The 25,300-nt window shown below is 51.5% G+C and overlaps 1 protein-coding gene across 1 annotated transcript in view; it reads left to right on the top strand.

Moving 5' to 3' along the window:
* The window catches only part of LOC119952384, a 397,406-nt gene that overhangs the window by 101,558 nt on the left and 270,548 nt on the right, over nt 1–25,300 (top strand). Inside the window, exons 18-23 of the mRNA XM_038776091.1 lie at nt 2,696–2,806; nt 5,984–6,058; nt 14,412–14,477; nt 17,906–17,947; nt 21,010–21,051; nt 24,539–24,580. Coding sequence (XP_038632019.1) covers nt 2,696–2,806; nt 5,984–6,058; nt 14,412–14,477; nt 17,906–17,947; nt 21,010–21,051; nt 24,539–24,580 — 378 coding nt within the window. The remainder of the gene's footprint in view (nt 1–2,695; nt 2,807–5,983; nt 6,059–14,411; nt 14,478–17,905; nt 17,948–21,009; nt 21,052–24,538; nt 24,581–25,300) is intronic.

Raw genomic sequence — 25,300 nt, 5'->3', positions numbered from 1 at the left:
TGAGGGATCCCTGGTCACCCCAGAGAGAGGGAGACTGATGACTTGAACAACCCCCCCCCCCTCCCCCCCTCCCACCTCCACCCCTGCACCCCTGCCCCCTCCCTCTTCAAGGTGGGGTGGAAGACATTCCTGGCCAAGGAATGGTGTTGAGGGTGATAAACATGGAGATCCAGGTGACGGTCAAGGTCTCAGTGACGGAGGCATTGGTCACCATGCAGACGGCGATTGACGATCTGGGGAAGAAGCTGGAAGCTCAATGGAAGACGATCCAAGAGCTTGAGAAGGCATCGATGGACCAGAGTGACAGGATTGTTGCGCCGGAGGCCGAGATTAAAAGGTTGATGACGACCCAGGGAGCCGAAAGAGTAGGTCGAGGACCAGGAGAATTGGTCTAGGTGCCAAAATATATGGAACGTGGACCTGCCAAAGGGGATCAAGGGCAGGGACTCGATGGATTATGTGGCCCAGGTGCTGGGCAACCTGGTCGGGAGGGACAGCCTCCCTAAATTGGCAGAGATTGACAGGGCGCACCGATCACTCCGATCGAAGCCCAAAGCGGGGGAGCATTCCATCGGTATCAGGACCGGGAGTGGATTCTGCTGTGAGCAAGACAACAAAGATGAGGAACTGTGAAAGACACAGAATCCGGGTCCACCAGGACATTGGGGCAGACCTGACAAAGCGCAGGACCGAATTCAACCAGGCGAAATTAGCCCTGTGCAGGAGCGGAGCTCAGTCTGGAATGTTGTTCCGAGCCAGGCTCTGGGTCACGTTCCAAAATAAAGAACATTATTTCAACACCCCGGCAGAGGTGAATGAGTTTGAATGGATGAACGGCCCGGACAAGGGGCAGGGGAGACAGCGCTGAGGTCAAAACAGAGGAAAGAAAAAAGGGGAGAATGAAAAAGAAATATGATGGACTAACACCATGCACGCGTAGGACAGTACTGCCTCAATCTGAACAGAAATGTTAAACCACAGCAAACGGCGAGGCAGTGGAGCGCAGGAGAAGGTGAAGAGGGAAACAGCAAACCAGCGGGCATAGGAATGGGGTAAGATCATCCCCGGGAGTAGGGGGGCACCACACTAGCGGGAAAAGCTAGTGCAGGAAGTCTGAAAACAAGGGGGGGCCGAGGTGCAACTCACGGTAGGGAGGGAGCGTCTGGTGGTGGGGGATCACAGGGGCAGGGATGAGGAATGCAAGGGGGGAGATAGGGAAAAGGGGATAGAAGGGGCATAGGCAGCATGGGGGACAGGGGACGGGGGAGGGGGGGTAGCGGTTGGGAAGGGGGACACAAGGGAAATACAAGGATAAGAAAGGATTGGTGTTCAGATATCTTCAGCAAGTAAGGTGCAGGTTGAGGGAACAAGATGGCGCCACACACAGCCACTTTGGAGAGTCCCTAACAAAGGGAAGCCCAGAAATGCAGGGGCACCCACTTGGCGTACAGACAGTTGGCGGCCATGTTGGGTGGACCCTGAGCAAAAGGAAAACCCCGGAGCACTGGGGCCCGGCCTCATGGTGAGAACGGCGAACGCAGCCATTTTGGACGGCCCCCCCACAACAAAGCGAAACTCCGGAGTGCAGGGCCTCATCCACCAGGTAAGTATGGTTGATCACGCAGGAGTGGGGGGACAAGAAAAACCCCCCAACAGAATTATCACCTGGAATGTCAGGGGACTTAACAGCCCAGTGAAAATGAGGCAAGGGATTGTTGCAGTGGAGGGACGCGTGGGGCGTTGAAGCCGGGGGTGAGTAACCTTGCGCAATTCCTTAAGCTTGAGAGCGTCTGTGGGGTGTTGCCCGGAGATGGAAACCACTTATTGACTTCTTCAAGGATAGTTAAAACGTCAGCGGGGGGTGGGGGTGGGGAGGGAGGTAATAGCAGGGAGGCTGGGGTGTTATTTATTTGTTAGGAGACTTCCTGTTTGTTCTACTTTTTGGTTTTGATTGTCTATCATGTATATCACAGAATTTACAGTGCATAAGGAGGCCTTTCGGCCTATCACGTCTGCATCGGCGCTCAGAAAGTGTGCCCTACTTAAGCCCACGTCTCCACCCTATCCCCGTAACCCAGAAACCCCACCTAACCTTTTTTTTGGATAATAAGGGCAATTTAGCACGGCCAATCCACCTAATCTGCACGTCTTTGGACTGTGGGAGGAAACCGGAGCACCCGGAGGAAACCCACGCAGACACGGGGAGACCGTGCAGACTCCACACAGACAGTGACCCAAGTCGGGAATCTAACCTGGGACCCTGGCGCTGTGAAACGGCAGTCCTAACTACTATGCTATCGTGCTGTCCCTTTTTATATATATATATATATTATATATACACATAAATAAGTACCAGAATAAAAATATTTAAAAGAAAAGAAGAACCGATTGTGGGTAAAGAAGGGCTGGGTGAGACAGAAATACAATTCATGTTACGATGTGGGTTTGGGGGGTAGCCCATTTTCCTGATTAGCAAGAGGACGATGTTTACGGCGACATAGACGGTTACGGACCCAGGGGGGGCGGCATAACATGGTCAGCGGTGTCCTAGATGGGGCACCTGTAGTCCTGGTAAATGTGCATGCTGAAGATGGTTAGGCCTGGGACACTAGCCTGAGGAACTCCTGCAGTGATGTCCTGGAGCAAATAGCAAATGACCTTGTTAACAAAGGTATTTTTCTTTGTGTCCATACAGCGATCCGGTTTGTAAAGCAGGGACAAAAAACCATCAAGAAGAAGCCATTGCCTGAGATGCTATTGCCTGAGACTCCATTCCCTGAGATCCCATTGCACGAATCAATACCGGGTAAACACAAAGCTCTGTCCATGGCTGGATTTGATAATTAGATGGCCAACTAAGCATAAGTCAGGCACACAGAGTGAGTAATGAGGGGGCGGTGGGGGGGGGGGGGGGGGGGGGGGGGGGGGGGAGGAGGGGGGGAGAGGAGGGTTGTGGGGGGGGGTAGGGGGGGTTGCGGGGGGTGTAGGCGACAGGGAAGGCAGGAGAGAAGAGGGAGGAAGATGGAAAGGGGATGGAACCTAAGGCAGGTGTGAGTCGGAGTGCGGGAGGGTGGAGGGTAGTTGGGAAAGGGGGAACAGGGAAGGTTGGCCAAGGTGGATTGGCAAGAACATGGAAAACATCTCGTAGTGTGAGGGTTGAGTTGAGTCACCACTCCCTTCCTGAAGTTTGTATTATATTTACGGTGAGGAATAACTTTTCATATTCCCAAGGCAGAGCCTCCTGCTTCACTGGAGCATTGGGGATGAGAAACATGAGCCTCGAAACCGCAGCCCCAGAATTCTCCCGGACAGGGGCTTGCTTCATTCCCGATGGTCTGCTCCCCGATCACAGGAAGAGAAGGGTGATCCTTCCCTGCTCAGCCTTTGTGTTCAGGCTGAAGAGTCACGATTTCCCAAGCGGCGTAAGGCAAGCTGCATCGGAAATGTTGTTATCAATTTGAAATGCAAGGGGGGGTGGGTGACAAACACGGAGGGTCAGGGTCTCTGCAGCTTTGAATGGGTGGCAGTGAGGGGCAGCTCTCGTTATTGCTGTACTTTTGAGTCGTGTAGCGAGGTCTCCTCCTCACTTTCCCAGACGGGAGAAGGGCCGCCAATGATTGGATGTTGAGGATCCTGGCTAGGGGCTTGCGAGAGACGTGCTGGAGAGGAAGTTGGGGTGGATTTAGATTTAGATTTATTGTCACATGTACTGAGGTACTGTGAAAAGTATTGTTCTGCGTACAGTCCAGGCGGAGTGTTCCACACATGAAAACAGGACCTACGAAAAATACACAGTGTAAGTACATAGACACAGACATTGTGTGAAGCATACGGAGTGTAGTACTGCTCTGCAGAGAAAATGTGTGGAGAGAACAGTTCCGACCATAAGAGGGTCATTCAGGAATTTGGTCACAGCGGGGGGGGCTTGACAGCATTGCGGCACTTACTGGCAAGCTACTCAGTCAGTCTGGCACTGCCAGTACATGGGCAGTATGGTGGCACAGTGGTTAGCACTGCTACCTCACAGCTGCAGGGACCCAGGTTCAATTCTGGCCTCGGGTCACTGTCTGTGCGGAGTCTGCACGTTCTCCCTGTGTCTGCGTGGGTTTCCTCCGGGTGCTCCGGTTTCCTCCCACAGATGTGCAGGTTAGGTGGACTGGCCATGCTAAATTGCCCCATAGTGTCCAAAGATTAGATGAGGTTATGGGGATAGAGTAGAGTGGTGACCTTAACCAAGGTGCTCTTTCCAAGGACCGGTGCTGACTCAATGGGCCGAATGGCCTCCTGCACTTTAAAGTCTAAGGATTAGCTACTTGCAGAGGTTGGAATGAGAGTGTTACCAAAGACTGCACCTCTCCTGAGAGGCTATGACAAATCTGGGCACCATGGTTGCCGGGGAGCTGAGCTCAGGTTGTATCATGCCGGAGTAGGCGGAGACGAATGTGGAGGCCGGTGGGGTGAAAAGTGAGGGCGAGGGAAACGTTATCCTCATTCTGGGAGGGGCGGGAAGGGATGAGGGCGAAAGTGCAGCAAATGTGTTAGGCGTGGTCGAGGCCCCTGTCAACCACAGTGGTGGAGGGTCCGCAGTTGAGGAAAAAGGGAAGATGTGTTGAAGGTGAAGTTGTGGGTGGAAGCATCATCATGTGATGGAGGCTGAGAATCCGGAACAATGAGATGGAGTGCTTTTTGGAAGCCGGGTACATGGAGGTAGCTGTGGGAGTCGGTGCTCTTGTCATGGATATTAGTCGAAGTCTATCCCCGGAAATAGTAATAACCTTTTATTGTCACAAGTATGAAGTTACTGTGAAAAGCCCCTCGTCGCCACATTCCGGCCCCTGTTTGGGGAGGCCAGTTCGGGAATTGAACCCGCGCTGCTGGCCTTGTTCTGCATCGCAAACCAGCTGCCAAGCACACTAAGCTAAACCATTCCTAGAGACAGAGAACTCAAGGAAGGGTAGGGAAGGGAAGTATCGGGGTGAACCATTAGATGGAGGTGGAAATTGGAAATAGAATTGATGAATTTTCCCCAATTACAGGTACAGCACAGAACAGGCCCTTCGGCCCTCGATGTTGTGCCGAGCAAATGATCACCCTACTCAAACCCACGTATCCACCCTATACCCGTAACCCAACAACCCCCCCCCCCCCCCCTTAACCTTACCTTTTTTTAGGACACTACGGGCAATTTAGCATGGCCAATCCACCTAACCCGCACATCTTTGGACTGTGGGAGGAAACCAGAGCACCCGGAGGAAACCCACGCACACACGGGGAGGACGTGCAGACTCCGCACAGACAGTGACCCAGCCGGGAACCGAACCTGGGACCCTGGAGCTGTGAAGCATTTATGCTAACCACCATGCTACCGTGCTGGCCTGGTGTGAGCACGAAGTGGCACTGACACAGTTATCAATGTCCCAGAAAAAGAGGATTGCTCTACAAACCCCCACAAAAGACAGGTGTAACTGGGACCCATGCGTGCCCCTATAACCATACTTTTGATTTGGAGGAAGTGAGACAAACTAAAGGAGAAACGTCCCATTGAGGTAACAAAGTTCCGCCTGGCGGAAGAGGCTGGTGCTTGGCAGAGATTGTTGTTGCCCCAGGGAAGAAGCGTAGAACCCTCAGGCCATCCTGGTGAGTGATGAAAGTCACAGAGGTCTGCAGCACAGAAAAGGCCCTTCGGCCCATCACAACTGTGCTGGTGTAGAGGGATTGGACATTCACAGTGAAGAGGAGGCGGTTAGGGCCAGGAAACTGGAAACTGTTAAAATAACATAGGGTGTCTAAAGAATCACAGTTGTAGGTGATAAGATACTGTGCAAGGGGAGAAAAATAGAGTCAAGATGGGAAATAAATAATTAAATTGGGAGGAACAGGCAGAAACAATGGGGCTACCTGGCCAATTCTGCTTGTGAATTTTGGGAAGGAGCTGTAGAATGAAGATGGTTTTGTTAACAGAGATATTTTTATATCCATCCAGATATGGGCTTTGTGAGCCCCGAAATGGAATCAGCTGATATTAAGTCAGAAGGCTCCACTATTGCCCCAATACCAGGTAAAGGTCCACTTCATCATCGATGAATGTGCTGACCAATTGTTGCAAAATCAAGATACGAAACAACTGATTTTATGTTGTTTTCCTTTATTGCGAATGCTAAACTCAACTAAGCTAAGGAAGAATGGATTTGGATTTTGTTTATTGTCACGTGTACCAAGGTGCAGTGAAAAGTATTTTTCTGTGAGCAGCTCAACAGATCATTAAGCACATGAAAAGTAAAGGAAATAAAAAGAAAATACATAAGAGGGCAACACAAGGTACACAATGTAACTAGGTAACACGAGCATTGGGTGAAGCAAACAGGAGTGTAGTGTTAATGTGGTCAGTCCATAAGAGGGTCGTTTAGAAGTCTGGTAATAGTGGGGAAGAAGCTGTTTTTGCATGTTCTCAGACTTTCGTATCTCCTGCCCGATGGAAGAAGTTGGAAGAGAGAATGAAGCATAACGCACAGACTCGCTGTGCATTGCTCAACCGAAGCGGAGTGAGAGGGCAGAGGGGGTGATTGGAGGGATGAGGATGGAAGAAATAGGAAGGTTAACAGCGGGAAAAGGGAGGAGGAAATGGACAAAAAGATAGGGGAAATTGACGGGGAAAGGAAGCATGATGAAGGGGTAGCCAGGAGAAATCAGTGGAATAAGGGAATTGAAGAGATCTTGAGGTGATTTCGGAACATAATAAATAGGACTGGTGTAGGATTCATGGTTCCTTGTTTTGTAGTTCATGGCTTCACTAATCACTCCCGCAATGTTACCTATGCTTTTGCCCAAGATTTAATCCTTGGGCCCCTCTTATTCCTCACCTATATTCTGTAACCCGAATAACATCAGCCTGAAAGTCACCTTCAGTTTCCATATTTATGCTAATGATACCCTGTTGTGCCTCACAATCACTTCCCTCAATCCTTCCACCATCTCTCAGTTAATAGATGCCAGTACTGGATGAACAGAAATGTCCTCCTATTAAATATTGGGAAGACCAAAGCCTTTGTCCCTAAAAGCTCCATCCCCTATCCACTGACTCCATCCCTCTACCTAGAAACATTCTGGGGTTAACGCCACCTGTTTACAAAGCCATATCTGTGCAACGACGAAGATCATCTATTTCCACCTCCGTAACATTTTCTTACCCCGTCCCATCTCAGCTCATCGACTGTTGAAAATCCCATTCATGCCTTTGTTACCTCCAGACTCGACTATTCCACTGCATTCCTGCCCAGCCTCCCATGTGTTCGCTCTCTGTGGATGCCATGTCCTGGAACAGCATTTATTTTTGGGCCATCATTATGCCTGTTGTGCATTGTTGTTACTGCCTTCATGTGGCTGACCAAGAAACGCTCCCATTTTTGTTGCCCCTTATTGCCAGGTATTAGAAATAATAACAATCTTTATTGTCACAAGTCGGCTTGCATCAACACTGCAATGAAGTTACTGTGAAAATCCCCTAGTCGCCACATTCCGGCGCCTGTTCGGGTACGCAGAGGGAGAATTCAGAATGTCCAATTCACCTAACAGCATGTCTTTCGGGACTTGTGGGAGGAAACCGGAGCGCCCGGAGGAAACCCACGCAGACACGGGGAGAACGTGCAGACTCCACACAGACAGTGACCCAAGCTGGGAATTGAACCGGGCCCCTGGAGCTGTGAAGCGACAGTGCCAACCACTGTGTTGTCGTGCTGTCCATAGATTTACAAGTTGATACTTAACCTGTTTGGCCACATTATGGGCCCACCTTCCTGGGACTGGAGTGGGACTTGAACCCACAGCTTCTACTCAGAGGCAGGGGCGCTACCCACTGAACTGGATGACCTCATTCCCCCATTCTACCCACCATAAACATGAGATTACCCAAACCTCTGCTGCATGTGTCTTAACTCGAACCTGATGCTTTTCTCTTATCTTACCTGTGCTTGCTACCTGCATTGACTCCCAAGCTAAGAACATCCCGATTTTAAAGTTCATAAGATATAGGAGCAGAATTAGGCCATTTGGCCCATTGAGTCTGCTCCACCATTGTATCATAGCTGACATGTTCCTCAGCTTCTCCCTACAACGTTACAGACCAAGAGCTGGATCGCAAAATCAACCAGAGCATCTCCTCCCTCGAACACGTGACCGAGGAGCGGGAGTCGGCAATTTAGCCTCCCGAGCCGAACACCCCCAATGTGATCATGGCTGATCCCCATCCTGGCCTCAACTCCACTTTCCTGCCCGTTCTCCATAACCCTTAAATCCATTACCAGTTAAAAATCTGTTTAACTCCTCTTGTTTTCAAATCACTACATGGCCTTGCCCCTCTCTCGCACCTGCAGCCCCACAACCCTGAGATATCTCTGCCCCTCCAGTTCTTGGCTGTTGAGTATCCCAGTTTTAATTGCTCCATTATTGGTGTCTGCGCCTTCAACGGTCTGGCCCCCTTCACGTTGGAATTCCCTCTCTGAAAACTCACCTTCTTTCAGTGTCTCTCTCTTTCTCTTCTCCTTCTCAATTCTCTTCAAAACTTACCTCTTTGACCGAGCTTTCGGGCATCCAACTTAACATGTGGTTGGTTTTGTGTCAAATTCTGTTTGGTAATGGTCCTGTAAAGCATTTTGAGATGTTTCGCTATCTCATATTTGTTTCATTGTTGTGATAGTTGGCCTATTCCTTGCCTCTACTTTTCTGTGTCACTTCCATAGCCCTTGGCTCCATTGGTGTCCAAAATAAAGGGAGCCGCAATCTCCCAGAAGTGTTTTCAGTGAAGGTGGAACAGCAGTTCTTATTCCCAGGGCCTGATTCCCTCCACAAATGTGGGAAAGGTGATGAGGAAAGCAAGCATTTCAATCCATGTTTCCGAGTCTCGAACTTCTGCTTTTCGGGTGGGTGGGATACGAATTGCCATATTCCAAGGGTCAGTAACTGTCCCAGCCAAGACTTTGTGCTTAGGGTAGAGAGTGGTGTCATAGTAGGGCAGTACAGTGGTCAGCACTGTTGCCTCACAGTGCCATGGACCCATGTTCAATCCCAGCTTTGGGTGACTGTGTGGAATTTGCACGTTCTCCCCCTGTCTGGTTGGTTTCCTCCAGGTGCTCCGGTTTCCTCCCACAGCCCAAAGATGTGCAGGTTAGGTGGATTGGCCATGCTAAATTTCCCCTTGGTGTTCTAAGATGTGTGGACTCGTGGGGATAGGGCAGGGGAGTGGGCCTCGGTAGAGAGCTCTTTTAAAGGGTTGGTGCCGAATGGCCGACTTCTGCATTTTACGGATTCTATGGGTCTGTGGATTCAATGGAGTTCTGCTGAGTTATTTAACCCCACCATTTTCCCTTGCTAAACGCCTTTTAACCCTTGCTTCTCCTGGAATTCCAAGCCGATCACTACATCTACAATTGGGCGGCATGGTTACACAGAGCTGCTTGTTCAACCCTCAGCCGTGTGGGGGGGTCCTCCAGCCGTGTGGGGAGGGGGGGTCCTCCAGCCGTGTGGGGGGGTCCTCCAGCCGTGTGGGGGGGGGTCCTCCAGCTGTGTGGAGGGGTCCTCCAGCCGTGTGGGGAGGGGGGGTCCTCCAGCCGTGTGGGGGGGTCCTCCAGCCGTGTGGGGAGGGGGGGTCCTCCAGCCGTGTGGGGGGGTCCTCCAGCCGTGTGGGGTGGGGGGGTCCTCCAGCCATGTGGGGGGGTCCTCCAGCCGTGTGGGGGGGTCCTCCAGCCGTGTGGGGGGGGTCCTCCAGCCGTGTGTGGGGTGCTCCAGCCGTGTGGGGGGGTCCTCCAGCCGTATGGGGAGGTCCTCCAGCTGTGTGGGGGGGGGTCCTCCAGCCGTGTGGGGGGGGGTCCTCCAGCCGTGTGGGGGGGGTCCTCCAGCCGTGCGTGGGGTGCTCCAGCCGTGTGGGGGGGGTCCTCCAGCCGTGTGGGGGGGGTCCTCCAGCCGTGTGTGGGGTGCTCCAGCCGTGTGTGGGGTGCTCCAGCCGTGTGGGGGGGTCCTCCAGCCGTATGGGGAGGTCCTCCAGCCGTGTGGGGGGGGGTCCTCCAGCCGTGTGGGGGGGGGGTCCTCCAGCCGTGTGGGGGGGGTCCTCCAGCCGTGCGTGGGGTGCTCCAGCCGTGTGGGGGGGGTCCTCCAGCCGTGTGGGGGGGGTCCTCCAGCCGTGTGGGGGGGTCCTCCAGCTGTGCGGGGGTCCTCCAGCCGTGCGGGGGGTCCTCCAGCCATGTGGGGGGAGGTCCTCCCGCCGTGTGGGGGGGTCCTCCAGCCGTGGGGTGGGTGGTCCTCCAGCCGTGTGGGGGGGTCCTCCAGCCGTGTGGAGGGGGTCTTCCAGCCGTGTGGGGGGTCCTCCAGCCATGTGGAGGGGGTCCTCCAGCCGTGTGGGGGGTCCTCCAGCCGTGTAGGGGGGTCCTCCAGCCGTGTGGGGGGGGGTCCTCCAGCCGTGGGGTGGGGGGTCCTCCAGCCGTGTGGGGGGGTCCTCCAGCCATGTTGGGGGGGGTCCTCCAGCCGTGTGGGGGGGGGTCCTCCAGCCATGCGGCGGGTCCTCCAGCCGTGCGGGGGGTCTCCAGCCGTGCGGGGTGTCCTCCAGCCGTGTGGGGGGGTCCTCCAGCCGTGTGGAGGGGTCCTCCAGCCGTGTGGGGGGGTCCTCCAGCCGTGCGGGGGGGTCCTCCAGCCATGTGTTTCTCGGCCGAATGCCGTTAGCTGCTGGTGTGATTTTCCCCTCCCGATGCTTTTCAATGAAGCCATGCCATGTCATCGGAAAGCCCGCAGTCACAGGGATGCGCTGTGAGTGGGAAAAACGAATCCTAACGGTCGGAGAATTCCAACTCGGATTTGGCAAAAATGGGGCAGGAACCTTAGTCAGGCTCTGGTTGGAAGTTTGCCATTCGCCACGTTGGTCCGGAACACACCAGCAGCAGCTTTTGGGTTTTTTTATTTGTGATTGTCCCAATGTGTTATCGGGGCGGTGTTGCCCTCTCCTCCTCTCTCTGTGTGATATGGTGCTAACCGGCAAAGCGGCTTACAGAGGTCATGTTGTACTTCCAGGTTAATTGCTGGTTTAGTATCTCTGGCTGCGGACTGATTTCTGGGCGTTTTGTGCTACATTCCGGCACTTTGAATGTTGACTTCCTTTGCACGGTTTGTTTTTTCCACTGCTTTTGCTCTTTGCTGGGCGAACGGGACCGACTTCCTGAATAACGGAGGGGACGGGGTTGGGCTGGGTGGGTGGCGAAGCTGCAATTCAGCCACCAGAGAGCAGGAGGAGGAGGAGGAGGAGGAGGAGGGCGACATTGCGAGGCCTTTTCCACAACGGGTCCTCAGCGCTGCACCTCTGCCACCTCACCTTGACTGAGGGGCGATGTATGAGGTGTATGCTCTGCCAAGAGGGCGGCTCCTGTGATGTGCCACCTGATGCAGCCAGATACACCAAGGTATGGGCAACACAGCCTGTGGATATTGAGCCCAGCATTACCCTCAACCATTATCCCTCTGGCTTCATTCAGACTGTGACAGGTGACCTCAGCTATGTCCCACAGTTTGATCTACCAGGGACATCACTGTGTCTACATCAGGGAAGAACAAACATGTTCTTATTTTCCATAGACAGAGTAAAACAGGACGGGAGGGCACTAGGCATCACTGATGTGATAGACGTTCCCAGTCCATGTGATAAATAGGTGGGAAGCTTCAGGATTTTGACCCAATCATGGTGGGTGGAGCTTGGTGGGTGGAGCTTGGTGGGGGGAGCTTGGTGGGGGGATCTTGGTGGGGGGATGGGGGGAGCTTGGTGGGTGGAGCTTGGTGGGGGGATGGGGGGAGCCTGGTGGGGGGAGCTTGGTGGGGGGAGCTTGGTGGGGGGATGGGGGGAGCCTGGTCGGGGGAGCCTGGTGGGGGGAGCTTGGTGGGGGGAGCTTGGTGGGGGGATGGGGGGAGCCTGGTGGGGGGAGCTTGGTGGGGGGAGCTTGGTGGGGGGATGGGGGGAGCCTGGTGGGTGGAGCTTGGTGGGGGGAGCTTGGTGGGGGGAGCTTGGTGGGGGGATGGGGGGAGCTTGGTGGGGGGATGGGGGGGGAGCCTGGTGGGGGGAGCTTGGTGGGGGGATGGGGGGAGCTTGGTGGGGGGAGCTTGGTGGGGGGATGGGGGGGGGAGCCTGGTGGGGGGAGCTTGGTGGGGGGATGGGGGGAGCTTGGTGGGGGGAGCTTGGTGGGGGGATGGGGGGAGCTTGGTGGGGGGATGGGGGGGGAGCCTGGTGGGGGGAGCTTGGTGGGGGGATGGGGGGAGCTTGGTGGGGGGAGCTTGGTGGGAGGAGCCTGGTGGGGGGGAGCTTGGTGGGGGGAGCTTGGTGGGGGGAGCTTGGTGGGGGGATGGGGGGAGCTTGGTGGGGGGAGCTTGGTGGGAGGAGCTTGGTGGGGGGAGCCTGGTGGGGGGAGCCTGGTGGGGGGAGCCTGGTGGGGGGAGCCTGGTGGTGGGAGCTTGGTGGGGGGAGCTTGGTGGGGGGATGGGGGGAGCTTGGTGGGGGGATGGGGGGAGCTTGGTGGGGGGGAGCTTGGTGGGGGGATGGGGGGGAGCCTGGTGGGTGGAGCTTGGTGGGGGGAGCTTGGTGGGAGGAGCCTGGTGGGGGGGAGCTTGGTGGGGGGAGCTTGGTGGGGGGATGGGGGGAGCTTGGTGGGGGGAGCCTGGTGGGGGGAGCCTGGTGGGGGGAGCTTGGTGGGTGGAGCTTGGTGGGGGGATGGGGGGAGCTTGGTGGGGAGAGCTTGGTGGGAGGAGCTTGGTGGGTGGAGCTTGGGGATAGTGGTGTTTCCAATACACAAATTCTCTCCTTGTTCCTCCAGGTGATGAAGCTCTTGAGTTTGGGTGGTGCTGGTGAAGGAGCCTTGTTGGCGAGTTACCACACTACATCTTGCAGATGGTCCATATTGCTATACTCCAGTGGTGGAGGGAGTGAATGTTTAGGGTATATTTTGTTCACCATTGAGTCCTATGCAGTTAGCACATGGTCCGAGTCCTCTGGTTGGCTGATAGCTGTGGTGACCCATCCCCCAATACTGGCTCCAACAAACCTGCGCCTGGTGAAGGACCATAATTTCACCTCTAACCAAAGTCTGCGTGATGTCAGTATCTCAACTGATGCTTCTGAGAAATTGAGCGACAATGTATCTTCAGCAACCTTGTGCCCCTCGCTCTTCATTTAGCAGCTGAGGAGAGGAGAGCCGGTATTCCCAACAGGTGAAATGTGGAAAAGGGACAGAGTGAGCTTTGTGTGAGGAAATTGGGGAGGAAACAATGAGGGAGGCAGTGCTATGAGTTGCAGTTAATGAGGCTGAGTGTTAACAACTCCAGCAAGATCACTGGCACTTCTTTCCTGCATTGCAACCAGGGTCTGGGGCTGTGCTTCCCACGCTGTCAATGCCGAGGGATGCCTTCCCATTCCTCCCTCATGAGGTGCCCGGAGACAGCCCTACTTACACCATTGGTGGAAAGGGTGGAGGGCTCCTAGTGGCAATGTCTATCCCCATGGTACATTCTCCTGTCCGTCAAGATTCCTGTTGTCATGTGAGAGTACCTTTAAGAAATAGGTGTTTATAAATGGGTATGCATATAAATATCTATAGTGAGAGTACCTTTAAGAAATAGGTGTTTATAAATGGGTATGCATATAAATATCTATAGTGAGAGTACCTTTAAGAAATGGGTGTTTATTACTGCAGTAATGTCAGAGAGTGGGCGGAGCTGGGCTGTCTGTCAGCTTTTTACTTTTGTTTTAGGCTGTTTGCTGCAGGGTGTGTTTTAGTCTCGTTTTCAGTGTTGGAGCTGAAGCCAGACCAAGCAGGTGTACTGCTGTTCTCTCTTCCATCAAAATACTCTCTCCTGATCATTTGGTGAATTCAGAATTCTAAATGTTTTCAGTAGTGACTTTAACCTGATGTGCTTCTGATAAAGGTTTTGTTTTTAAGTCGTATGGATGTTAAAAGGAAAGCTTAAAGGATTACTTAGTGTTGTAGTCTTTGAGGGTTGTATTCGAATTAATGGTTGCTAAGATGTTCACTGTATGTTTTAAAAAGGTTAACTTGAGTTCATAGAATAAACATTGTTTTGCTTTCAAAAATACTTTTCCATTTCTGCTGTACCACACCTGTAGAGTGGGCCGTGTGCTCCCCATACCACAATCTATTAAAAGTTGTGGGTCAGGTGAACTCCATGATAGACTTTGGGTTCTCTAAACCCTGGTCCATAACACTGTGACTGGCTGGATTGGAGGATTCTGCCTCACTTTTCCCGTTGAGTGACTTTGGGGACTTCAATGGCATTTGAATGCAACCTCGCAACTCACAGAGCATTTGTAATTGATGATGACTCATTACAAAAGCGGATATATTTATTGAGATATTTTTGTCATGTCCTTACAGATTTAGGCTTTGTCAGCCCTAATATGGTCATCAATAAGAAGGAGCATTGGGCAGATGGAACAGCAGGTAAACGCTCCACTATTGAATTTTCGAACCTGTCGATGCAAATCCAGAAAACAAAGTGAATTCTTCAGATTCAATTTCTAAAATCAAGTCGATGGCACCGAACCCAAACATTTCAAACTTGCTGATCTGTGTTCTTGTTTGTGCTCCCTCATCTCACCCTATCAGTTTTACCTCTCAGGTGTTTACCGAGTCCTGCATTAGTGTACTCCATAGAACCCTTCCTCCATGTTAGATGGGACACCCATCATGCTGATTAACATGAAGCCTGATTCTTGGCCAAAGGTGTGAATTGTATTGAATTGCATTCTTCGTCTGTAAATAGTGTGAGTCATCTTGTTGTGCTGAGTTCTCTCTAAACACAGACACAAAGCGCACCCTCAGTAAGCTTTACGCACGGTGAAGCTGAGACATCCGGAGTGAGGAGACACCTGGAGTGAGGCTGAAACTTGGTAATTTGGTGCAGTGAGGTAATTCGGTGCAGAGTGGGAGGAGGTGCTTTTTCCCTATCATGTTGTTTATCTTCTGATGGCTTGTTACCGTTAATCAGCAGGGAGAGATCTGTTAACATTTGAAAAAAAAAACATTGAAAAAAAAATCTAATTAAAACTTATCAATAAACTAGGTGGAGGAGTAACTAAACCTGAGGGCAGAGATTAGGATTTAGCATTTCATTTTACAGTAAAAATCTAGTGTCAGGGCCTGACTTTGGTCATTGGTAAGATTTTGGAGTCTATTGTTAAAGATGAGATCACGGAGTACTTGGAAGTGCATGGTAAAATGGGAGTGAGTCAGCACGGCTTCATCAAGGGGAGGTCATGTCTGACAAATCTGTTGTAGTTCTTTGAGGAAGTAACAAGGAGGTTAGACAAAGGAGAACCAGTGGACGTGATTTATTTAGATTTCCAGAAGGCCTTTGATAAGGTGCCGCAAAAGAGACTGTTAAATAAGTTAAGAACCCATTGGTGTTCAGGGTAAGATCCTGGCATGGATAGAGGATTGGCTGACTGGCAGAAGGCAGAGAGTGGGGATAAAGGGGTCTTTTTCAGGATGGCAGCCAGTGACTAGTGTTGTGACTCAGGGGTCGGTGTTGGGACCACAACCGTTCACAATATACATTAATGATCTGGAAGAAGGAACTGAAGGCACTTTTGCTAAGTTTGCTTTTGATACAAAGATCTGTAGAGGGCCAGGTAGTATTGAGGAAGCAAGGGGGCTGCAGAAGGATTTGGACAGGCTAGGAGAGTGGGCAATGAAGTGGCAGATGGAATACAATGTGGAAAAGTGTGAGGTTATGCACTTTGGAAGGAGAACTGGAGGCATAGACTATTTCCTAAATGGGAAGACGCACAAAGGGACTTGGGAGTCCTTGTTCATGATGCTCTTAAGGTTAACATACAGGTTCAGTCGGCAGTTAGGAAGCCAAATTCATTGTTAGCATTCCTGTCGAGAGGGCTAGAATACAAGACCAGGGATGTATTTCTGCACACATTGGACAAAAACAGATCCATCTAAAGTACTCAATCTATAGCGTTTCCAATCAATATTTTGAAAGTTAAAGTCCCCCATGACAACTACCCTGTTACTTTTGCTCCTATCCAGAATCATATCTGCAATCCTTTCCTCTACATCTCTGGAACATTTCGGAGACCTATAGAAAACTCCCAACAGGGTGACCTCTCTTTTCCTGTTTCCAACCTCAGCCCATACTACCTCAGTAGACGAGTCCTCATCAAACGTCCTTTCTGCCACCGTAATACTGTCCTTGACTAACAATGCCACCCCTCCCCCTCTTTTACCACCTTCCCTGAGCTTACTGAAACATCTAAACCCCAGAACCTGCAACAACCATTCCTGTTCTATCCACGTCTCCGAAATGGCCACATTGAAGTCCCAGGTACCAACCCCAAGTTCACCCACTTTATTCCGGATGCTCCTGGCGTTGAATTAGACACAATATAAACTACCTTCCTGCCTGCTGGTACACTCCTGCAACCGTGAAAACTTACTCATGATCTCACTATTCTCAACCTCCTGTACACTGGAGATTCAATTCAGGGGCAGTATTCTCCCCTGCCCGGCGTGGCGGGGGATCCCAGCGTAGCGGAGTGGCGCCAACCACTCCGGCGTCGGGCCTCCCCAAAGGTGCAGAATTCTCCGCCGACTGGCGCCAACGGGACTTTGGCGCCACGCCGACCGGCGTTGGGGCTGGCCAAAAGGCCTTCGCCAGTCGGCGTGAGTCCGCGCATGCACCGGAGCATCAGTGGCCACTGACGTCACCACTGGTGCATGCGCGGTGGAGGGGGTCTCTTCCACCTCCGCCATGGTGGAGGTCGTGGCGGCGGCGGAAGAAAAAGAGTACCCCCACGGCACAGGCCCGCCCACCAATTGGTGGGCCCCAATCACGGGCCAGGCCACTGTGAGGGCACCCCCCCGGGGTCTGATGGACCCGCGCACCCCCCAGGACACTGGGACCCGCTTGCACCCCGTCTGTGCAGGCGGGAGAGGCCTGACAGCGGCGGGACTTCGGACCATCGCGGGCCGGAGAATCGCCGCGGGGGGCCCGTCGATCGGCGGGGCGTGGTTCCCGCCCCTGCCAATTCCCGGGTGGTGGAAGATTTTCGGCCACGGCGGGGACGGGATTTACCTAGGCCCCGGGCGATTCCCCGACCCTGCGGAGTGTTGGAGAATTAAGCCCCAGGTTCCCAACCTGATTGATGACTATTATTATTATTGATGACTAATTTTCATATCCTTCCTCTGGCTTCGAACTTGCACACATGTAAACATTTTTTTCCATGTCCTCTGCCTCAAAAGATCTCTGATAGGCCATTCTACTGCAGGTAGATGGTGGAACTGCTAAAATGAGTTTTGCCATTGGCAGAGGCTGTCATAGAGGAATCTCAATGGAATTTCAGATAGAAAGTTACAACCCAAACAATGGGCTGAGAGCTGTGGTGACGACCCTGCCTTGGCCGTTAGGGTGGCCAATCCACCGACCCTGCACATATTTGGGTTGTGGGGGCGAATCCCATGCAAGCACGGGGGGAATGTGCAAACTCCACACGGACAGTGACCCAAAGCTGGGATCGAACCTGGGACCTCGGCGCCGTGAGGCAGCAGGGCTAACCCACTGTGCCACCGTGCTGCCCTCCACCCAGTGAGTTGACTTGTGGCTCCAGCCCTTTAAAAGGGACGGCTGACCACTCAGAGGGCTGGCAGTTCAGTCGGGCCAATGGGAGTGGTGGTCAGTGCAGGATTGTACTGGGAAGAAGGGGCCATCACAGAAGTAGCTCATTCGGCCAACAAGATAACCGGGTTCTCGGGATGCTGGGACCAGTCAGGCAGACCAACATCTTGTAACTTGTAATAGGTGAACAAAATTATCTGTTGTTACAATAAATATTCCAATTATACTTCTATTCCTGCAGGAGTACATGAGATAGAAAGGCCGGAATATGCAGTATTTCCAGGTAAACGTTCCATTCTTTTATTAATTAATTTGCGGGATGTGGGCGCCGATGACGAGGGCAGAATTTGTTTCCCATCCCTAACTGCCCTTGTCAAGGTCCTGGTGAGCTGAGTTCTTAAACCGTTGGCAGTCCATGTGGTGTAGGTACACCCCCAGTGCTGTTAGGGAGGGAGTTCCAGGATTATGACCCAGTGACAGGAACAGTGACAATATTTCCAAGTCAGGATGGTGAGTGACTTGGAGGGGAACTTCCAGGTGATGGTGCTGCTCTTGTCCGTCTGGAATGGGAGCAGCCATGGGTTTGGGCGATGTTGCCTCAGGAGCCTTGGTGAGTTATAGATTCAGAGAGTTTATACAACCCAGCAAGAAGCCCTTCGGCCAGAGTGGCCATCAAACACCTGCCGTGCATCTTGTAGGTGGTCCACTCTTCGTCGATGGTGAAGTGAGTGTGCGTGGATGGGATGTAGGGTGTGTCATCCCGATACCTCTGCAGGCAGCCCCCCCGATGCTTGTGGGGAGGGTTAACCTGATGCTTCTGGGTGTTTGCCCTGATGTTTGGGAGGGGGCGAGAGGGGGCGTGCCCGATACCTACTGATGGAATGGGTGCATGGATGGTGGTGCGGTGGCTCCCCCATGTTCTTGAGGGGGTGGCTCGGAAAGTATCTTGTGAATGGATTTCGGGACACCCTATTAAGATTGAACCCCAATCCCTTTCAGTCCCCAACCTGTCAGAGAGACGGCAAAAACCAGACTCCCAGATTTCTTTTGTACAGAACGAATTAAAATCTGGAGAGAAAACTCGGCTGTGCGGCTGGTGAGCTACACGGCAGTGTCCCGGCCTCAGCCTGCGCTGTGTACACTGAGGGGGATTCCACCTTTTCTGTCACCTAGCTTCCCCTCAAATACATCTCTGCTATTTGTCTCCTGTGGTAGTGAGTTCCACATTCTTACCACACTTTGGATAAATAATAATCTTTATTATAAATAATAATAATAATCGCTTATTGTCACAAGTCGGCTTCAATGAAGTCATTGTGAAAAGCCCCAAGTCGCCACATTCCAGCGCGTGTTTGGGTACACAGAATGCTGAATTCCGAATGTCCAATTCACCAACAAGCATGTCTTTCGGGACTTGTGGGAGGAAACTGGAGCACCCGGAGGAAACCCACGCAGACACGGGGAGAACGTGCAGACTCCGCACAGACAGTGACCCAAGCCGGGAATCGAACCCGGGTCCCTGGTGCTGTGAAGCAACAGTGCTAACTACTGTGCTGCCGATCTGTATTTCATGAAATCTCCACAGGATTTATTAATGTTTATATTTCATTTACGGACTCTGGTTTTGAATTTCACCAGAAATAAAAACATTTTTTCCCATGTCTTCTGCATCACAGCCTTTCATTACCTTAAAGATCTCTGATTGGCCATTCCTAAGCTTTCTCTTTTATCAGGAAAGTTTCCAACTTGTTGAACCTTTCCAGGTAATTATAGCCTCTCATTTCTGGAACCATCATTTGCAGTTTCCCAGGTAACTTGTTAAAGTGTTTCCCAAGGCCTGAGTGTTGAGCCAGCCTTAATGTGGGGTTTGGTCCTTATTGTTAGAATCATAGAATCATAGAATTGACAGTGCAGAAGGAGGCCATTCAGCCCATTGAGTCTGCACCGGCTCTTGGAAAGGGCACCCTACCCAAGGTCAACAACTCGCCCCTATCCCAATAACCCAATAACCCCACCCAACACTAAGGGCAATTTTGGACACTAAGGCCAATTTATCATGGCCAATCCACCTAACCTGCACATCTTTGGACTGTGGGAGGAAACGGGAGCACCCGGAGGAAACCCACGCACACACGGGGAGGATGTGCAGACTCCGCACAGACAGTGACCCAAGCTGGAATCGAACCTGGGACCCTGTAGCTGTAAAGCGATTGTGCTATCCACAATGCTACCGTGCTCCCCTAAACTAGAAGGTTGGTGCCACAGAGATTTTGCCAACGTGTTCTGCATTCACCATTGAATTGGGAGCATTTCTTCACAGGCTCCTAACTTTGACCCAAAGGCACTGCTGAGGTTAGGCCTTAGGCCTTGGCTTAATAAACAGAGCAGACAGACAACCTGATTAAGATGGCTAATTATTATCCCTAGCTTGGTTTTGTGCTCACGAGTGATGGACCTGGATAATGCCAAGATCAATTTGCTGAACACTGACAAAAACACATCAATTATACAATTTCCAAAATCAACAGCCCACCCCAGTTGGACTCGATCCAACCCCTGAAGCTGTCCTGTCCAAACCGATCCAATAGAATTGTGATCAACCCATGATTGAGCCTCACCCTGTCACCTGTTGTTTACCAAAGGTTTTAAGTTCAGTTTAAGTTGTTTTCCCCATCCTGACATGCTGCGCACCCATGAGGGACAGGATGGCAGAACTGGCATCCTCTTTACTCCATGGATTGTTTCAGAGGGACAGGATTTCGGAAGTGGCTTCCTTTTCACTTCATAGATTGTCCCGAGGATACCGGGGGCCACTGATAAAATCTGCTTACCTCCACTACGTAATCTTCTGACCACACATCTCCTGTGTCTCAACAACACGGACAAGTCAGCTAGCCTAAATCCCATCATGCATTGTTGGCACTGCTTGTAGCTAGAGTTTACATGATTACCACTGCTATGTCCCAAAACAGAGGTTTAACGGTTAATACTGATTACCCAGTACACTTTTTATAATTAATGTCAATCCTTAATAAACTAACTCATGTCGAACTACTCTACTGATATCCTAGCTAATCAGCTTTAAGAGGTCTCATCACTGGACACCCCTTTCACTGACCACTCAGAGGGCTGGCAGTTCAGCCAGGCCAATGGGAGTGGTGGTCAGTGCAGGATTGCACTGGGAAGAAGAGGCCATCACAGAAGTAGCTCATTCGGCCAACAAGATAACCGGTTTCTCGGGATGCTGGGACCAGTCAGGCAGACCAACATCTTGTAACTTGTAATAGGTGAACAAAATCATCTGTTGTTACAATAAACATTCCAATTATTCTTCAATTCCTGCAGAATATCTTGAGATTAAAAATGCAGCACATGTACGAAGACCAGGTAAACATCCAGTTCTTTTCTTTTTCATTAATTTGTGGGACGTGGGTGTATTTCCTGAATACCCAACAGGATTTATAATGTTTAATTTTAATATATGGCTTCTGGTTTTGAACTTCCCCAGAAGTAAAACATTTTTTCTCCACGTGCATCAAAGCCTTTCATTACCTTAAAGATCTCTGATCGGCCATTCCAAAGCTTTCTGTTTTCTCGGGCAAGAGTCCCAACTTGCTAAATCACTCCAGAGACTTGAGCACAACACTGTAACATTGATGGGTTTGTATCTAACGTTATGTCACAGATGTTTACCCTGTAAATACCGAGCATGCTGCCACCTACAGGTACAGAGGGCACTGCAGGTAGATGGTGGAACTGCTAAAATGAGTTTTCCCATTGGCAGCGGCTGTCATAGAGGAATCTCAATGGAATTTCAGATAGAAAGTTACAACCCAAACAATGGGCTGAGGGCTGTGGGGACGACCCTGCCTTGGCCGGTTTTACAAGACCCCCGGCTGCATTTTGTGGCAGCCAAATGATTTACCTCCCTTCTGTTGTCTGATTGGTTGTTGTTTGAGATACGACCCACCACAGTTGTATCATCCGCAAATTTATAGATTGAGTTAGAGTTGAATCTTGCCACACAGTCGTGTGCGTGTAGGGAGTACCGTAGAGGACGTCAGGGCAACCGGTCAGTAGTCGTAAGGCAGGCAACCTTGTTCTTCTTTGGTTCTGGTATTATGGTACTCTTCTTGAAGCAGGTAGGGACCTCAGAAGGGGAGGAGTGAGGTGTTGAAGATATGTTGAAGGTTGCCTAGGGCAGCATGGTAGCATGGTGGTTAGCATAAATGCTTCACAGCCCCAGGGTCCCAGGTTCGGTTCCGGGCTGGGTCACTGTCTGTGCCGAGTCTGCACGTCCTCCCCGTGTGTGCGTGGGTTTCCTCCGGGTACTCCGGTTTCCTCCCACAGTCCAAAGATGTGCGGGTTAGGTGGATTGGCCATGATAAATTTCCCGTAGTGTTCTAAAAAAAAGTAGGGGGGGGGGTTGTTGGGTTACGGGTATAGGGTGGATACGTGGGTTTGAGTAGGGCGATCGTTGCTTGGCACAACATCGAGGGCCGAAGGGCCTGTTCTGTGCTGTACTATTCTATCTATCTATCTATATCTGCGAATACATTCGCCAGCTGAGTACTCGCCCAGGGACTCCATCGGGACCCGTCGCTTTCCGCGGATTCACTTTCAAGAAGGCAGCTCTTACCTCTGTGGCTGTAATAGTGGGCATGGGTGTGTCCAGGGCTGTTGGCGGGTGGCACTGATGCATTGGTGATACTCAAAGCAGGCACAGAACTTGTTTAGTTCAGCGGGGAAGAAGATAACCGGGTTCTCGGGATGCTGGGACCAGTCAGGCAGACCAACGTCTTGTAACTTGTAATAGGTGAACAAAATCATCTGTTATTAACAATAAACAAACCAACTATTCTGCAATTCCTGCAGAATTACATGAGATAGAAAGGCCAGGATATGTACGAAAACCAGGTAAACATTCCTTTCTTTTCTTCTTCATTAATTTGCGGGATGTGGGTGTCGCTGACAAGGGCAGAATTTGTTGCCCATCCCTAATTGCCCTTGTCAAGTTGGCGATGATCTGAGTTCTTAAACCTTTGGCAGTCCTGGTGGTGTAGGTACACCCCCAGTGCTGTTAGGGAGGGAGTTCCAGGATTATGACCCAGTGACAGTGAAGGAACGGCGACTATGTTTCCAAGTCAGGATGGTGAGTGACTTGGAGGGGAACTTCCAGGTGGTGGTGCTGCTCTTGTCCGTCAGGAATGGGAGCAGCCGTGGGTTTGGGCAATGATGCCGCAGGAGCCTTGGTGAGGTATAGACTCAGAGAGTTTTTACAATCTCGAAAGAGACCGTTTTGCCCAGTGTGGCCATCATACACCCGCAGTGCACCTTGTAGATGGTACACACTGCTGCCACTCTGTCTGTGGTGGAGAGAGTGACTGTGGATGGGGAGTGGGGAGTCGTCCCAAAGCTTGTGGGGAAAGTCACTCTGATACCTATGCTGTCAAGGCACCCTGATGCTTGTGGCAAGGAGGGTAGGAGCCCCGACAAATTCAGGCATGCTTTTAGCTGGGAGCACAGTGATACTACCCCACTGGTCGAGAGGGCGGGGGTCGTCCTGATTATTGTGAGGGGGTACTCCATCCTCACGCTTTTTGAGGGGTTATACGAATGCTTGTGGGGAGAGGGGATTGCCCGCTGAGCTTGTGTTGCTGGAGGCTCAGTTGATTGTTTGCATTTACAGCATAGAACATAGAACATGACAGCGCAGTACAGGCCCTTCGGCCCTCGATGTTGCGCCGACCTGTGAAACCCCTCTAAAGCCCATCTACACTATTCCCTTATCATCCGTATGTTTATCCAATGACCATTTGGAGGGACGGTGGGCTTCCAGTGCTTGTGAGGGGAGGGCGTGACGGGGGGGGGGGAGAGAGGGAGGGATGTGAACCCCGATGCTTGTGGCGCAGGACGGCCCGATGATGTTGCTTGTCGAGGGAGGAGGGTTGTGTCCTGACGCTTTTGGGGGTGTGGGTGAGGTTGCGCCACAATGGTTTTGTGGGCTGGAGGCATGGTTCCCCGAAGATTGGGAAGGAGGGGTGGGCGTGTCGCTGTCTGTGAGAGAGGAGGCTGTACCTCGTGTTTGTTGAGGGGGTGAGCGTACAGGGACTGATTGTATTTGGGGATGACCCTGCCTTGGCCATTTTTACAAGACCCCCAGCTGCATTTTGTGGCAGTCAGACACTCAGTGAGTTGACTTGTGGCTCCCGTCCTTTCAAATGGACTGCCGACCAATCAGAGGGCTGGCAGTTCAGCTGGGCCAATGGGAGTGGTGGTCAGTGCAGGATTGTACTGGGAAGAAGAGGACATCACAGAAGTAGCTCATTCGGCCAACAAGATAACCGGGTTCTCGGGATGCTGGGACCAGTCAGGCAGACCAACATCTTCTAACTTGTGATGTGTTATCTGTGTTGGTCTCACATCGACTGCAACTGGATGCAGTAAAGCGAGAAACAGGCTTCCGACACAGTTGATGGTCCAACACTGTTTTACTGAACCTGTTGATTGCTGTACATAATCTGCTGTGGGTTGACACTCTATTAACCTAACTGATAACCTCCTACTGGCTTGACCAGACTAGCTCTCTATCACATGGTGATGATGTTCGTTGGCCTGTGCACTGCGACTATCTCCCTGGCCGTGTCCTGTGAGAGAGGGAGAGCCTTAATGCCCTGTGGGCTTTATAGTGGTGGTGTCCTGTCTGGTGATTGGTTGTTCTGTGTCGTGCGTGTTCATTGGTTATCCTGTGTGTCAATCACTGCCTGTCTGCATCTCATGATATACATGAGTGTATATTATGACAACTTGTAATTGGTGAACAAAATCATCTGTTGTTACCATAACCATTCCAATTATTCTTCAATTCCTGCAGGTTTACTTGAGATTGAAAAGCCAGCAAATATACCAAGACCAGGTAAACATTCAGTTCTCTTTTTAATTCATTAACTCAATGTGGGCAGTCGCTGACAAAGAACAAAGAACAATAGAGCACAGGAACAGGCCCTTCAGCCCTCCAAGCCTGTACCGGTCGTGATACCACCCTGATGAGGTATGGAGATTCTTTTTGTGGAGTTCAGGGCACCATATAAAAGATGGCGTCCAAATCTCTGTCAGCTCCTGCCCCACCAGACTGACAGCAAAAACCAACCTCCCAGATTTCTTTTGTGCAGAATGAATTAAAATCTGGAGAGAAAACTCGGCTGTGCGGCTGGTGAGTACACGCAGGTACCGGTCCCTGCCTCAGCCTGGGCTGTGTACACTGAGGGGAGGATTCCATCTTTTCTGTCATCCAGCTTCCCCTCAAATACATCTCTGCTATTTGTCTCCTGTGGTAGCAAGTTCCACATTCTTACCATACTTTGGGTGAATATGCTTTTCCTGAATTCCCTACCTGATTTATTATACGGCCTCTGGTTTTGAACTTCCCCAAAAGTAAAAATATTTTTTCCAATGTCTTCTGCATCACAGCCTTTCATTATCATAAAGATCTCTGATAGGCCATTCCTAAGCTTTCTCTTTGCTCAGGCATGACGCAATAATTATACCCTCTCAGTTCTGGAACCATCATTTGCCGCAGTGTCCAAAAATGCCCTCAGTGTTGGGTGGGGTTACTGGGTTATGGCGATAGGGTGGA

The sequence above is a fragment of the Scyliorhinus canicula genome, chromosome 17 (assembly GCF_902713615.1).
Source record: "Scyliorhinus canicula chromosome 17, sScyCan1.1, whole genome shotgun sequence".
In the NCBI taxonomy this organism is placed as follows: Eukaryota; Metazoa; Chordata; class Chondrichthyes; order Carcharhiniformes; family Scyliorhinidae; genus Scyliorhinus; species Scyliorhinus canicula.
This window is presented reverse-complemented; position numbering and strand designations above follow the sequence as displayed.